The sequence below is a fragment of the Echinococcus granulosus genome (genome assembly GCF_000524195.1).
Source record: "Echinococcus granulosus chromosome Unknown EG_S00163, whole genome shotgun sequence".
NCBI lineage: Eukaryota > Metazoa > Platyhelminthes > Cestoda > Cyclophyllidea > Taeniidae > Echinococcus > Echinococcus granulosus.
The window spans coordinates 101,227-118,290 of NW_020170543.1; the positions used below are offsets into that span (position 1 = coordinate 101,227).

Sequence of the window (17,064 nt, forward strand, 5' to 3'; positions counted from 1 at the left end):
CGTTACACCTCTAGACCCAGAAATTGAATAAAAAAATATCAGCAAATTCTGTCTCCGTTATTTTTAGCAGAAAACTCTATCAAGGGGCGTCGAAAGCAAACCGGTACTTTAATTTTACGGTCCTAAATGGCAAGTACGTTTGCCTTATTCCTAACGGCTAACGGAAATGTCATATACCAGCCGGAAAGCCGCTACCCAAGATGGCAGGCACGCAAGCATTTCAAAGGCGACCCGCTGTACACCACTCGTGACGGTTCCGAGACCGCAGACCCGACAGCCGTTTCTGCGAACACTCATCGAGCGCGTGGAACATGCGATTGGTCCTGAACCTCTAACCGGCGCAGAACTAACCTGCTGTGTGACAAAATCGCGCCAAAGACGAAGCTAACCGTCATCCACTGGTACGTTCACCTCATTGGCTTGGTGACGTCCACAACTTTCACATTCAAATTAATGTTTCAACGGATTTTTGTAGCATCTCACTATCCAATATAGAGGACCCAACTGAATTAAATGCATTTAACTTTGAGTAATCCATCGCCAAATTTAAATTGCTTCCACTTTTTGCTACCATATAGCCCACCTTCTCCAAATGCCACACGAAAAGCTGCACGAGTTTGAAAGCCAGTTGATCTTGGTTCGTAAAGCAGACAGGGTTAATTTGAAGTTTTATGTGGGTTCTAAATAAACACAAAGTACTGATAGACAGGCGCGTATCTGTCCTCTATAATGCCATATAAAACAGTCACATGTGCTTTACAAGTGCCTACCGAATCACACGAAGAGTCGCAACACGAGTTTTTCTGCTCACCTAAATGCTTTACTCAAGCCACAATTTCAACGTGCCATGAGAGGGTGCCGTGGTTCGTTGAGGGTGATATATGACAACCAAATGACGGCAGTAGGTAGATAAACGAGGCAACTAAGTGACGGCACAACACAATGGCACTTCATCTACTTGTCAGCATAGTCAGTTACCACTTACATTGGTGTAGATGACAAAATCGACAATACCGACTAGGAACGGAAACGTGGGAATTAATTAGGCATTTCAAACATCACCATGCAAAGATAGCTGGATTAAGAAACGCGTAAATGAGCAACATCAGTCACCAAACAGCAGCCGAACCGGAAATGACGTACTAGAAGATGAAGCAACTGGTCACACACTTCAGACATCAAAAATAAGGTTCAAGGGGCATACTTGGAGCTGGTGACAGATGGTGCAGAGGTGGTGATGGTGCTGTTCGTCATTGAACCAAAGGGAGCTGACGCCTTCAGAGCATTCTCTGCCTCCCTACGAGCGCGCTTCTCGGCAGCCAGGCTTATCTCAAGGGCGTTTCGTTGGCGTTTCTCCTCTGCTGCCTTCTTCTCTGCTAACTGCAAATTTTCGCGCTCCGTCTGAGGAATGAGAAAAATCAAGCAGGTCTCAAATTTCAATTTACGCCTGCTTCAAATTCTTGTGAAGTACATTGAAGCTGAGATTTTGAAGGATTTCCTGATTGTAAAGATGCTTCAGAATCTCAAACTAGGTGAAGGGGATGGGGAACATACCTTTCACTGCTACAAAAAGACATTATGCACCCGCCCATGTAAACATTTTCAGTCGCCTGTGCTTCCGTCCATCTCATAGCTACTAGTTTCTAAAATCATTTTTTGTCACTTCGAAATTTTTACGCCCTGTAACGTCATCCGGGAGTAGTTCAAGAGCCACATTGGTGATAACCGCTGGCAAACCAGTACTAAAAGAATGTTAACCCAATTTTCGCTGGAATCTACCGCGGAGGATCGAATTTGCGGAGAAATATTGAAGTTTCGCTGACTTTTGGCAGATGCTCGAGTCTCAAGTGCCGAGCCAAGACTAGCAACAGAGCAAGACAAGACTTCGACAACTCGAAATCACAGACAAGAGTAATTGCAGTCTTGACAATACTAACAGCGATTTATGACCAGGACGTGAAGATTCCGATGTGCATCAGAAATGGCAAGAAGTTGAAAACATTCCGGACAGAATGAACAAAATCAGCATGGCAATGACTTAGTCTTACTATGGTACGTAATTGGTTTTGCCTTTGGACAAAAAATCCTGTGAATTGGGATTATTGGATAGGATTCATACTCCTGCCTGCTAGTTGGTCTCAATTCACTTAAACAATTTTGAGCTGACCGAAGCAAAGTATTGATGACAGAAGGTGTCGAACAAGTTGAAGACTGCGTAACGTAGGCTAACACTTACTGCAATCATGAATATCAGCACACGAGCCTTTCTAGTTAAGAACAAAAGATGACTCATTGAAGGGATACAGAGGATGAGGCAGCGCCCCCTTCTGTCCCTCCCAGCCTGAAGTACTGGTCTTTTCATGAGTCAGTTTTTCTACTACAGGGTAAGGAATCTAAAATGTACGCCACGTTTTCATAACTCACGTAAAAGAAGTGAAGAAGAAAGTGAACAACAATAACAGCAACAAATGAGGAGCCGAAGAAGTCTCTTGTCACGTGTTGGTGCATAACAGATGGGTGGGACCAACGTGCCTAATAGCTTACACGGCTTTCCTCCCCCAGTTGATGCACGCGTAATCCGATTGCGGAATCATTCACGTCGAGCACCACTGAAAGTTGTACTTGACACGTTGGTCTCTGCCTACTCTAGCCACTACTCGCAAGAGCAGAGGGCCTTGTTGAACGCAATCCATCTTTCGGCGGATAATTTATTGTTAGAACCGAATTACTTAAACAATTTCCAGGAAACATGTCATTTTACTACCATATAGAAGATTATACGAGAAGCCTCTGAAGCTTTTGAACTGATTCAAGAATGATGCGTAAAGCAAAAAGGATCAGGGCACACTAATCTCAACCGGCACACCCGTAAGTGCCAGCTCAAGTAAAGTGTACCGACAGAATTGCACATCTACCCGTGCTTTATGATGCAAATGCATGATTAAATGCAAAATCTCACATGTTTCTACAAGTTTCACAACGTCATTGCAACGAGCAAAAGTGAAAAAGAAACAAGCCTTTCTGATCACCTGGCACATGCAAATCTTTACACCGGCGGTGATTGGAGTGGCTAAAAAGCCAACCTTGTCAAATAATGATGATATGGGTCTAGTGAAGTAACCTATCATCAACTCAATCACCGTGAACAATCTAAGAAAACAAACAATCACGACTTACCTCAAGTCGCTGTGTAAGCGTGGTCAATTTGGACTGCAAATACTCCACCTCCTGTCTCGCCTGATTTGTCTCCGTCCGCGAGGTTCGCTCCAGTGTAGTCAACTGAGCCAACTGTGCTCGCAGCTCCGACTCTGTCACCAGCATAGTCTGGCGCTCATGCCGCAGTCTTCGCAGTTCATCTTCCAGTCTAGAAGACACAGAAAGAGAGGTAGAATAAAGTAAGACGATACGGTCTGGCCTTATGTGGCTATAAATTCCATTACTGGAGGGAAATCTGCCACCGCATTCAAATGTGACCAGCACTTGCTCCACCAATTGCTCCCCGAAAGCTAAAAGTAATTGGCCTCAGGTAAAAAAGAACATCTCCCATCTATTTTGCTTTAAATTCAATCAATCAACGATACACCTATCCTTAACAAATAAAGATGTCACATATTGTGAAGTTAGAGACAAAGGAGAAAATCAAGGAGGCATCGAACATGTGATACTGGTACCTATAGACAGAGGCATCTTTGCCGGAACGGGAGGACTTGTCACTAGCCTTGGACCGATTATGTGGTGCGGAAGAGGAACCAGAGTGACCTTGAGCAAGGCCGCTACTGCTATTGGCGGTGGTTGCGGTGGGCGATTTTTTGGGCGCACGCACCTCAACCACCTCCTGACCAGAGAGGGAGGAGCAACTTGAAGAGACTGCAGTGGCTTCACAGCACCCGCTCGCCTCCCCTTCAAGGTGGTTGTGATGGTGTTGGTTGTGGTGATGGTGCTGATTCTGGTGCTGTGGATTTTGGTCACCTCCGTCGAAACCAAAGAACTTCCGATCCACGGCCTATGAAATTGCCAAAGCCAACAATACATGAGATCTTGGTGTATGATCACAAATGCAATAGGAATTCCGGAAATAACAGACAAATCCGCATCGGAATCAGCAAAAAAATTGGGTTTGTTTTGAGAGGGCTGTGAACCCAAAAAAGATATTATGACCTCACTTCTGGTTGTTTACTTTTCACAACTAGTTCACCAGTCCTTCTATGGGTCCGTACCAAAGCTCCTTCTAAATTTCTTCGAGAATTACTTGTGTGGCAAATTAGAGCATAATTAGGCCGAACCCGGTCCAAGTAAAGAGAAGTCGCAAAGTTGCTGCCCGAAGACTATGCCATAATGTCCCAGAAGGATCTGCCATAGATGAATGAAGTCGTGAATGCTTAAAAAGGGAGAGCTATAGAAGTTGTGCTTCCCTTTAGCGAATAACCTAATCTTGGCTTCCAAGTAGTAGTCAGAGTCAAAATCCTCCATAGAAGAACTGCTTACAAGTGATATTGAAACACTGAAGTGTACCCTTAATCTGGGGACTCAAGATATCCTCAAGGTTAAGAGCTGGAAATAATTCAGCCAGACAGAGGTGAAGAAAATGCGCAGATACCGCTGAATATGAAAGTCTTCTCGCAGTGATGAACAGGCAGATTATAAACGCTATACTTGTCTCAAAAATGGACACCATTCCAATGATTGCATACTGCGATAGTTGAAGCAGAAAATTTTAGGGCGACAAGGTTGAAACTCGGAACGAGAGAGAAGCTATCCACTGCAAGAACATCCGCTTTACTTGTATACATCAATACGCAATGTGGTGACTTCAAAAGGTAGGGAGCTTCGCCTGACAACTGTGAATGGGATAGTAAAGGCAGTGGATCTACTGAAATACGCATCCATGAAAACCAAATCATCCAGGAACAGCAATGAGCACACTAAAACCAGCTAAGACAGCATTTACCTCCCAATATGAAACGACGCAAAAAGGACAAACCTACAGCGTGGTTCGAAGCAAGGGAATGATCGCAGTTATTTGCTACAGACGTGGATTTCCCATTGGTCAGATTTTGTTGTTGTTGCTGCTGCTTCCGAGAATTCTTTGCTGTCGTCGGTGCTGATGGCGTGGAAGTGGAGTTAGCGGCAGTAGCAGAAGCTGATGTTGTGGAAATACTGGTAGGGCTAGCAGGCAACGAATTCGCTGTGCTTGTGGAGGGAGCTGCAGTTATTGCCAAATTACCGGAATTGGCGTTCGGTGAGTTCATTACTGCTAGTTGGCCATTACCCAACTCCCCTGAATAAATTTAAAAACAAAATCAAATTAAAATTTTAGTAGGAACGTCTAAGACAAGCAGGTACTCTTAATAAAAGGACGTGCTACCGCGGCAACAGTACATAGTGTGCCTAAGATAACCTGTCATTGAATACTGTAAACCATTCAAAAGCGGTTGACTGTAGTGCTGTGGTGGTTTCGACCCCACAGATTCGGCAATCAGTTCTGAGAAAAGTCATCCAAATTGTGAAACAGCTTTTATCATCGACGTATAGCTAACCTATCGTGTGAAGAAAGTGCACAAGAAATGCATACGAACTTTTCTGTGGGAACAATGAGGACAGTACAGCCATTTACAAAGTTAAGCATCTACCATAGCGAAGAGTTAGCAAACGCAGGTGGTTGTGCTCACAGTGGATGCGAAGAGAGATGAAGAAAAACTCGCTATCCTAGGAAGGTTCAGCCCTTTTAACAGACCGTTCTAAGGCAGCGCATTCCAGGTCAAAGATTTGTTAAAGGTAGGAGCAAAATATAGTGCTACCTAGAATCAAAAGCGCCCTTATGGCTTGAGAGTTCTCAGTGAACGTCAATAAAACTTCAATGGAATAATCAGACTGAAAAGAGCCTAGAATTTAGCTTACCTCTTCGATGGAGTGTGCGAACCTCCTCAGGAAGAGCCAATTCAAGAAGGCAAAAATACTTTGAATTATGTGTCTCCACTTGGTGCTGCCGACGCTGCAAATGAAAGGGGTGAGAGATAAGATTACCTTTGTAATAGTGACTTGGCATAGCACTACACACACTGAGAAGGGACGAAGATAACTTCTAAGCCTCTGAGGTATGAGTTCACACTGGCAAAGTGGCGAAGGAGATTATCATAGCAGAGCTGTCCTTTTACGAGTAAGCAATGGTTTTTCTTTAAGCAAATGGCTACGGAAATCTAATAAACACATTTCTACTACTAACAACATTAAAATTGTTGGAGCACAACTTGAAGATTGAAGCAACCGAGGAAGACACTATTTTCAGCAGCGATGAGGCTTGTTTCTGAAATAGAACAAATACTCGAGCCAATTTGCCTTCCACGTCGCTTTTAGTCTAAGTAGAAGTAGATTCAAGCCCCTATCACTAATCATAGCACGCCAACGGAAGGTTACAATTTTATAAGGGAATGGTCAATGACCTTATTCATATGAAGGACTTAATTACGCAAACTTTCACATCATAAACACACACACACACACCCAATTGGTAGGATGTAAAGTAACCTCAAAAGAGTGCATTTCACCCAATTGTACTGTAGCAGAAGAATCCTTCTTTTCCGAATCTTTCGCTTAATCACGTGGGCTCCTCAGCCTATGCTCCTTCAATTACCTCCATGGTGGTATGGCTTTTTATTACTATTTATAGCCACCCAGGCATTAATAAATTTTCCATACTCTTGGATTACGTCTTTTGTGTCAGATGAAGCAAAGCTAACGGTGCAATGATTGGATACCACACCCAAACATCAAAGAAAGCTGCCTACCGCGGATGCCTGCGTCTACGAAGACTCGCAGTCGGAGGAATATCCAAATTACCTACACACTTGATTACCAACTGTTACGAAAAAATTATCCTTCCTACACGTTCCTAGTAGGCTAAACTGAGCCAAGATAGAGTAGTAAAGCGAGCACAGAGCAGTAAGAAGGAATGGTTACAAAATATTAGCCCTATGAACCTACTTTAAGTAATGTTTTATTAAACGGCGATGCACGACTAGCATAGGAAGTACACTGGCCTTGACGTTAAGAGGGGGACACAACTTCAAATATGGCATCGCCGAGACAGAATTCTTCCACCATGCTGTTGTGGCGCAATGCTTCTCTAGGGATGACTCAAGACACCACAGCACAAACACAGATATCTCAGGTATGATCAGGGACGGCTTTTGGCACCGAACAGGGCATTTAAGGATTGTGATTAAGGCAGAAGAGTACAAATAAGGATTGTCTATCGCATTAGCCTTATTCTTTTCTTCTGAATCAGTAAGAATTCTACTAGTTGACGGGGCATTATGCAATCACATGATCGGAGTTGTGACTAAGGACACCGCGAAGAAACTGAGATGTCACTTTGTGAATAAACAGGGAGGAAAATATACATATATATGTATATACGCGCATGCACAAGTCTCACACACAAGCAGATCGGCGGCAGGTAGCTAAAAAAATTACATGAGGATACATAAAGTTTTGATACTTACCAAGCGAAGTTGGTGTGTGAGGAGGCTCTTCAAGCCGAAACCCAGTGTAACAACAGGATAGCCGATGCTGAAAAAAAAGGGGAGAAATGCAAGGGAATTTAGCTTTGTGCATGAAAAACAATATACTCCTTTACTTGTAACAGAACAACATTTATTTTGACCACTGCTAGCCAGGTCCTTCCGGTCTGTTGTGATTCATCTCCCAGTACTGCACGGGAATAAAAAATAACTAATTCTTAAATTCTATGCTTGAGAATGTTCTCATGGATGACTGGGCGTTGCCTCCAAGTGATCTATGAAGGAGCTCTTCAAGTAACTTTCAATGCACTAAGAGGTCAAAAACTGACAGTTGTAGTAACCCAACGCGCGCTTAATGAGTAACAAGACCTTCGTTAGTCACGGGAAAAAAATTAAGCAAGTCCATGAAAGTGGCAAAAATGAAAAAGCTAAAATTTTCAATGCATATGTTACTTGCGGTCACAACTTCTTTTTTAAAAATCCATCCAACAGTAAAATTACTTAGTGCGGAGCTAAATCACATTAACTGAAGACAAATTCGACATATTGCCAAAATGATCATAACGAGAAGTTTCCATTAGAGAAGGAAGGAGAGAGAGAGGTCCATAAAATCACTTTAAAAGTTCATTGCGTGAGAAGTGAATTAACCACTCAGGCATCCTGGTGGAAGGTGGGTCAAGCGATAAAATTTCAGTGAAACAAGGAACGCTAATTGGGAAATAGATACGTGGATAGGCCACGAATATCGCATGAAGGAAGGACTCGGAGCAAATTTGGGGGATTGAAAAAGAGGCAGTGTGTGTGGTAACACACAGTACAACAGTATATTGTTAAGCGACGCAACAATGGAGAGAGCTCGGTAGTAGAGCAGCTACAACCACACACACGCACACCTCTGACAAGAGTTGAAAGTTATGGGGATCCTGGTGACATCAGAATGAAACAGCGCGGTAGGTATGAAAGACAAAGACTCTGCAAAGGTGTTTGATAACGCAGTTTTTGTATGTCAAAGAATGATGACATTTACAGATTTGCGATCAAAGAAAGACTTAAACGCACAAACAAAAACCACACCCCAATACACAATTACGAGAAAACTTAAAAGGGTGGCAGTTTCAACAACATGCAATCTTTCTCGCCGAGAAATGACTGGAGAAAGGGATACTTATGTACATACTGTATCAGCTAAAGTTATTTGCCAAAGGAATCAGAAATCAGTAATGAAAAAATTGAAACACATATCGTCAGCTACAAATAAGATAACGTAAGAAGGGATCCGTGTTTGACCTGAAACCCATGAAGACCTCTCCTCGGTTCAACAAGTGCTAAGATTTTCCGGTTCCCTTAAGTTAGAAGACAGATTAAAGTTAGTTCAATCAAATGGTAGGTAGTGTTCAAAGGAGATGTGGCGGTTTGATAATCTTACTTAGTTGTGTGTTGAACTAAGCGGGTACTTGAGTCTCTGCAGGCTGTACTTCCGTTCTGTGGCATGATCTTCGGGCCAAGCTAGTAACCACACAACCCTTCCGAACGTAATTGCAATGACTAGCATTACCACTACTTTGCTGGCGGCGATTCACTAGTGTCACAAACCAAAACGACTACGAGATAGTTCTAAAAATCACTCTATTAAAAGGGTACTATGAGGTGAAAAGGCACAGTTTAAAGGCAAAGTAGTCTGTCAAAAGTTCAAAATTAGCACTGACAACTTGACATCCCTTGGAAAGCAATAACAGCAGGCCTTGTTGATTGAATTATCATCAGTTTAGAGAACAATTTAGCCTCAACTTGACGTGAACGTGATTTCTTTTTGTAATATCATAGACCACACACATTGCATCAAAAATCCACCTCAACCCCTATGGTGCAATATTCTTGAGGGTTACTTCACACAGGTGTATCACATTGGTGACATAATGCAGTGACATTTTGTGACTAAGACTCGGACTACTTTGCCAGTGAAACATGTGATGGCAGCAGGTAAAACCCAAACTGACCATAGGAGGAGAAAAAAAGATTCACAGTGGACTATTTCGGTAAGTTAAGGTCCCTGAAATACCAAGCAGTTAGCGTGTTTACCGGAAGAGCAGGCAATAAACGATAAAGTAGCGGAGCAGAAAAAAAGCAAAAAAAACCACTGAGCAGAGATTGCCGCAAACATTTTTCTGTCTATTTTAATCCAGACAGTGCGCTACTACAACAACAACTCCCTCAAACCATTTTAGCCGCATAGCGGTGGCGTTAGTGTCACATGGCAAAGAGAAGAGTCAAAGCATGGAACTACTAAAAGGACTCTTGCCATTTTCGGTTTGACTGTCTGCAATGACCTGTCGCTAGGTGTGGCAGGGCCTCAGCGACTCCGCCGATAGATTGCCAGAAAAAGGCTGTTTAATATGTGATAAGAGGTTGTCTGTTTGTTGACTTGATTTTAACCCGGTTCAAAAGCTCCAGAAGCTTCTTGAATAGTCTTCTGCATGACATTTCCAAGAGGCGATATGGGGTAGCAAAATAATGCGCTACTAGGAAATTGTTCAGGCAATTCAGTCTTGACAAAAAAGCTATTCGACGCCAGTTGAATCACATTCAGCAAGATCCTTTCTTCTTAATAGTAATGGGTAAAGTATTTGGAGATCAGCGTGCCAAGTACAGCTTACAATAATGGTTGACGTGAGTGATTCAACAGTCGGATTATGCGCACATCAAAAGGGAGGGGAGTCATGTAGGGTACTAGGCCCATCGGTCTCATCAACAGGTGACAAGGAACATCGTAGGCTCCTCATTTGTTGTTGTTGTTCATTTTCTTCTTCGCTTTTTCACACATGCTATAAAACATGACGTGTATTTTAGATTCTTTACTGGCTGAGTTGTGATGAGGAATGGTTTTTGGACTTTTGTATTCCAACGCATTATTGGTAACCACGATACAACGCACTCACTACCCCGAACCAGACCTTGAAGGCATGTACGACTTCACCCCTTGAAGGCTGTCTACTAGAAATGGTAACGAAAATGACGAATTTACTAGTCCCAAGGGAACTATGACGTTAACATTTTCAAATACACACGTGGGTAGTTTAATTGCACCATTTTAGCTAACTGGGGGTGTGACAAGCCACCGAAGTAGTAACACCATAAGCAATGATCACAATCAATCTTGCTCCATTCCGATGCAACGAATTTTAACTGATGATATCTTTTCAACATGCACAGTTAGGGATTAGTTGTAGCAAATGAATGAAATGGGTAGCGAAACTATGGTAATAACAGAAAGTTAGTCTAATTAATCAACGGAAAGCTAACAAACACTGACTCCTTATTGTTAAGGAACATTTTGCATGAAACAGAACATATGAATATAAAATTTGCGATAATAAATCTTCATGCCCCGAAACAAGTTTCAACGATGGTTACGATTCAAGGATATCAGGTAATGAAACACTTTCCGCAGTTAGCTAGTTATTTAAATAAGAATACAAAGCAAAGACAATCATTTGACTAGTAAAACGTACCAGTGAGCAGCGAAAGGCCGACACAAGTCGATGCTGAGAGGAACTGACTTGGGGTCACGCAGACGTACCGCCACCTCCACGTAGAGGAAGAGGAAGCACATGGCCACAGTCGGCGCGCAGACACCACGTTCTGTCGAACCACATAAACAAAAGAAGAATTTAAAAAATTCCGTTAAAGCATATTTGTTCCTCTCCCCTTGATGAAGCCAGCAAATATGAGACGATTCGAACCTCACCAAGGATTACGTAATCCGATGAGCAAAGGTGAGCTGTCTAGCAAAATGGCGGTCATTAGGACAACAGAGGTCTGTGAGATGGTGTCCCCATCAACTGTTTTGCTAAATATTAGAAAAGTGGGAGGCAACACCTATAGAACACAGCACCCCAACAACGGGAACATATGACACGATGGTTTTATGAAGGTTTACTGTCACGTACAGACACGTTTTCTTCACTGCTGTAAAGATTAGACACCTCTCTCATGGGATTGACCTTCATTTGGCAATTAAAGGACACACAGCACAAATGCCACAGCCTGATAAACAGGGCTGATAATAAAAAGCACTAAAACGTTTGGAGCAAAAGTATAGGGACAAAGAGACTCGAAACGTACCAGCATGCCACACAAGCTCCATCCACACGCAGGTGCTGCCGAAGAGAAAGAGCCAGGATGAGGGCACAAGCAAGTAGCAAATGAAGTCCGAAGTCAGGGCGATCATTGTGAAGAAGATTGCAAACGTCTAGGATGGATAAAAAACTACTAAATCTAGAGTGATTTCGAATAGTCTCCCTTCCTCCTCTTGCCTTGCCCCCAAAAAACCCCTCAAAGTAGACTTCAAATCCATGGGAGATATTTATGTACTCGTGTTAGCGAGACCTACAAAAGGCAATCGGGTCAAGCTATAAATTCCAAGTCTGCAATCTTAAAAGGGGTGCTATATTGGCAGAACTGCACGCAATGACAGGTGGCAAGCGTACCTGTTACTGATACCCAGGCAAATGTCCTTAATCAAGGGAGCAGGCAAAAACAGTAGTGAGTGTGTATAACATTGTTAGGTACCGAACGAAGATTCCTATGGATAAAAGTGTAAGATCAGAATCCGCAGATATCTACATTGCCTTACCGCAAAACTCAGTGCAGAGTTTGTACGCTGATGGAACGTCCAGCCGCTCAGGAGTAAGACATTTAATTGGTGTAAGCGCTTCAAACACTCCTAGCAGTGGAGATTCCTTTGTCTACTCACATCACATTGTTTATTCTCGTAAAACTTCAACCCAGTTCGTGGAAAGCCTGAACCTTGACACCTGACTGATACACAATGAATTTGATGCGCAAATAAATTGTACAGAAGACGAATGTGAATGTTTCAGCGGAGATTATGAACGCAACACAAGCATTCACCAACGCGGGCATGGACAAGATACTAAGACAACTTTCCGGTTTTGATAAACGCAGAAAAAACGGAATACTGCGCTGAGTGAAAGCATCGTTTCAACTAGGGAAGCAAACATTTTCTTGAACACATTATCACACAAGAGGAAATGAGGATATAATGCTGTACTCTGCAACGGAAAAGGGGATCGGAGCAGCAAAAAACGTCTTTAAAAAGGCTAACCTACGAGAGTCCAGGTGAAATGACAAATTTACATCGGAACATCGGATGTATGTACATAAACACCAAAATCTCAATTTCACTGGAACATCCCGTTGTACCGCCCTGGAGGCATCACCTGGGAAAATGATGAAAGAATGCGAGAGACAGCCAATGAGCGCAGTGTAGTGACGCTGTGTGCCAAAGCATTCGAGGGTTTTTGTGTGTGTGGTGTGGGTACGCGCATGTTTAATGACTGATCCGTGTCCTGTTACAAAACGCGGCCACAGCGTGCTAACAACCTAGGCGAATTCAGAAACCATCCCCTAGCGATGAAGTGTTTCTCGCATTACTGAGTAGGACTATTGTGTTATTATTTCAGAAAACGAGTTGAGAGAATGATAGGGTTTCGAGCCAATTGGAACATCAAGAAAAATAAGTTGGCTACGTCACACACACACACACACATTTCATTTGGAGTCTGACTGATTAGATAAACACAAGATAAATTCACTATGGTAAACATGGAGACCATTTCTTTAGCAATGAGAAAAAACAGCTCCCAATCATAAAAAAAAATACAGTTACTAAAATTCCAAGGCATTTGAAATTTGATTGTCGTAACGGAGGAATTAGTGAATTTCATACCACATCTTAATTTGCAAGGCAGTCACCTACAGTCAAAATTCTGTCGTCTTGCAGCAATCAAATCTCGAATGAAATGTATCAAACCCTTGCAGCAGTTAGCAAGTCACCACTTGCGTCAGACGACCGAATACAGAAAAGGTGAAGGTAGTGACCTTGAAAGCAAGTGAAGTGCTTGAGAGTGAGGTAGGTTTAAGCATCGGAAAAGCGACTTTTGGGAATGGGAGTAAGGAGTTCCAAAACAGAACATTATAACCCCAGTCGCATGGGGGGATTAACGCGCAATTTGCATTGGTCAGACTCGAAGAAGCGGCGAAAGCAAGCTTAGTGTATGACCATGAGGGGAGAGCCAACTCCGGACAGTCCATTACGGATGACACATAAAGTTGCATGCTTAAAAGCGGCAAATCATTTCATTTGTCCTTTAAATTGTACAATTTTAGTCAAATTAAGTGATTTATTTAAAAAAATTGTGGATCTCAAAAGCGACTGACTGTAACAGGACGCCACCTTAGGACCAAAAGGAAAAAAAATTAGTGTGAAAACATTATTTCAAGGACGAGACGCTGTCAAAATGTGTTTGTGAGCTTAGTGAGTAAAAAAATGTGTGAATAAGCATCTTAGGCGAGTGGATGCTGTTTAACAGGTATTAAATAAATGTCTGCTTAATTTATGAGAAAGGGGCAATTACGAACTCATATGCCGTGTGTGAGAGAAGGGGACGTAAATTCGTTGAGTTACCACACAGTAAGATATTTTCCAAAATTTACCACCTCAAGCATGTTTTTGAGAATTTATGACCAACCACGTCTTGGAGATCGGACAGGGGAGGAAGAAAACACTCAGTGTTACAATGCACACTCATGTTGCGGGAGGAGGAAGCAGCGCACACGCCACATGCTGGTTGCTTGTGTCAAAAATACTTATCCATTATATGCGTAAATAAATGACGTTTATACCCACATAGACATGTTAGGCACACATATGCACACACACGTTTCGGTGCACTATAAATTATGGTAAAAAAAAAGAGGCGAAAAAATTCAACGCCAAGCAGAGGCCCCTTGATATGACATACAGGCGGATTATGGAGAATGCTCGATCAGTGGGAATAGACCCCAAAAAAGGACGCTATTAAGAAGTAAATAAGTTATTGAGAAAGTATTGGGATTTTATTGCACCCGGATTGCTCACATTCCGCGGATGAGACGTGTGAATTTCGATAACAGAAGTAAATTACGAATAAGATGGCACAGACCCATAGACCATTAGATAACTGCACAAAGAATCAAAATTAAATTTTCTTGTCTATAAAAGACTAACCATTTGAAAAAGGTAAATTACCCCAACTCTGCACAACAGGTGCGTTGATGTAATTGTCAGTTAATGCAATTTGGGGTTGGAAATTAATGCTAAATAACGATGACAGGGATTCAGAATTACAAAGCAACTACTTCAGGTACGGATTCTTAGAAAAAGTTCAAGTTCGCTTATCCGCCTAATCAACTGTCTTGACAACATTAGGTTAAGTAGTAAAAAGGTATACCTAAAAAGCACACAACGAAAGTCAGCGGTCACTTAAGTGTAGTTGTGTGTATGGAATAGAGTTAAAAAATGATATTTTAATCTTGAGGAAAATGTCAAAGTCAAGGTACGTCAAGGAAAAAACAGCCAATTATGCAGACGAATTCATATTAGAAAAAAACAAACATTGAGCACAATATACCACGTGCTCAGCAACACAATTAATGAGGCAACAGTTATAGTATAACTGAGGTGGTTTGACAAATGAAATGGACATATTTATCCAATGAAACCAATGTGAAGATTAGAGACATACAGAAGGCATTCCAAATCATCTATTGGATGCAATAATGGAGTGAGCACAAGGTACTTTACCTCCACCAACATAAAATCTAGCATCTAAACAAGGGCTATTTAAAGAGACAAGTACAAAAAAGGCATTGCGATTATAAATGTAAGCAGTGGAAGTGCACACCAGGGCAATGTATCATAAGCAGATTTTGGAAACAATGAAAGCCACTTTTAAAAGCAAACAATTTCGCCTTGAGAAGTTATTAAAAAATGGCAATACCAAGATGGGGAGCAGCAATAATCGGGTCACCAATAAGAAAATGACATCAATCCAACAATTAAAAAAAATATCGAGGGTCATGTAATAACTTTTTTTGCTTAATAATTGCTGGAAAAACAGTCAAGAAGACCCTACATTAGTAAAAATTGGTAATAAAAATGAGAATTGAAATGACAGAAAGTAACTCACGATGCCTTGATACTTGAAAGAGTCGTTGATGGTACGAATGAGAAGCCAGCACGGCCACATGTATTCGAATCGAAACTCCATTAAAAAATCCAAAACTACGATTGTTGACCAAATAAGGAAGAGCTTCAAGTATGACCCAAAGCTGCGGAGAAAAAATACCAGAGAGGAAATAAACATTAAATCTAGATAAGAGACAGTCGACACATCGAGGCTAAAGGACTAAAAAAAAGCCAGATACAAAAGCATCCAATGTACCATAAAAATTCAACTAAACATATGCCTTTATAAAAAAGGCATATGAAGAAGGCGGCATAGTGGCCATTCATAGTCGTAAGGATATAACCCCGAGATATCACCCCCCACATACCAACAAATGTAAAACGAACTAATTACATGCATATGACACCCTATGTACGTATGAATCTATTCAGAACAATTAAGATGCTAACTACAAGGCGCATTAAAGTCGAGTAAATTTAAAACACCATTCGAAGGCATCCGGAACGCTAAATGACGCCTATCTGGTTCCAAGGCCCAAATGTCACTAAAGCGACAACTGCATCCATGGTCATGGTGTGCGAGAGTAGAGAGCATAGGGGTATGCGTAAAAGGCGGAATGTTAGTCACTCATTGTGCTATATTCAAAAATAACCATAAGAATGGGAAGAGGAATCATTATTACGACAAGATTGTTTGTAGGTAGCGCATTACTAGGTAGTAATTGGCAACTTGAAAGCAAACTGAGCTGAAGCATAGTCCTAAGAAGAGACGGTATTTGCAGAAACAATTGAAGAATACAAGCAATAAAGTGAAAACGTCGGTGCACTTTCCAGTGCCATCAAGAACAGGACACTTACGTATTAGAAAATGTGTCGCAAGGCTTTGGTTTACGGTTATTTCGCTTAATTCGACCGTATTCACAGTTTTTTCGTCGCACATACATTACCCCAGACGAAAAACATGAGCGATACTACAGAGCCTCAGCTTCAACTCTGCGGGAATCAAACCCAGTGGCAAGCCTGCACCTTAATTCGACTCCATTAGTACATCAAAACAAAGTTACTCCCAAATGCAGTTTGAAAATAAAGGCTAAAAACTGCCAAAAATTTTTCATAAAATATTGTTAGTTAATAAATTTCTATTTGTGACAGCAAAAGAGAAAGCGATAAACTGCACATCCTTGTACTGTTATTTGTACAACATGTATAATAAAATTCTAAACATATATTCATTCAAAATTCAAAAAGCATTCACACTATATATTGCAAAAAATGCAATGATCAAAAGACATCAATAATAAAGAAACCACACCAGAGTCAGGTCACTACACTAAAGAAAAAATAAGACAAATCTCGGGTAGAACATATTATCAGCACAGAGAAGGTTTTTAAATTACTGGTATAGTTTAAAAGGCCAAACCACTTGGCCTAGTACAGAGGCTAATTCAAGCGCAAATTCCTCACCAATACCGAGGGATAAAGAGCCATGTCATTACATCATGTATTTTCGATATA

At 41.6% G+C, this 17,064-nt stretch overlaps 1 protein-coding gene across 1 annotated transcript; it reads right to left on the reverse strand. All coding sequences in view use genetic code 11, as the record gives it.

Annotated features, from left to right (window-relative positions):
• Positions 1-150: 150 nt before the first annotated feature.
• EGR_09730 (Macoilin) lies at positions 151-12,868 on the reverse strand (the record flags this gene model as incomplete). The annotated part of the gene is made up of 13 exons (XM_024498979.1): positions 151-354; positions 584-680; positions 1,205-1,401; positions 1,472-1,528; positions 3,178-3,364; positions 3,672-4,003; positions 4,692-4,838; positions 4,986-5,278; positions 5,899-5,992; positions 7,503-7,569; positions 11,030-11,159; positions 11,643-11,769; positions 12,761-12,868. The coding sequence occupies 13 exons, from the start codon at positions 12,866-12,868 to the stop codon at positions 151-153; spliced, it is 2,040 nt and encodes a 679-aa protein (XP_024346615.1).
• Between the last annotated feature and the right edge of the window lie 4,196 nt (positions 12,869-17,064).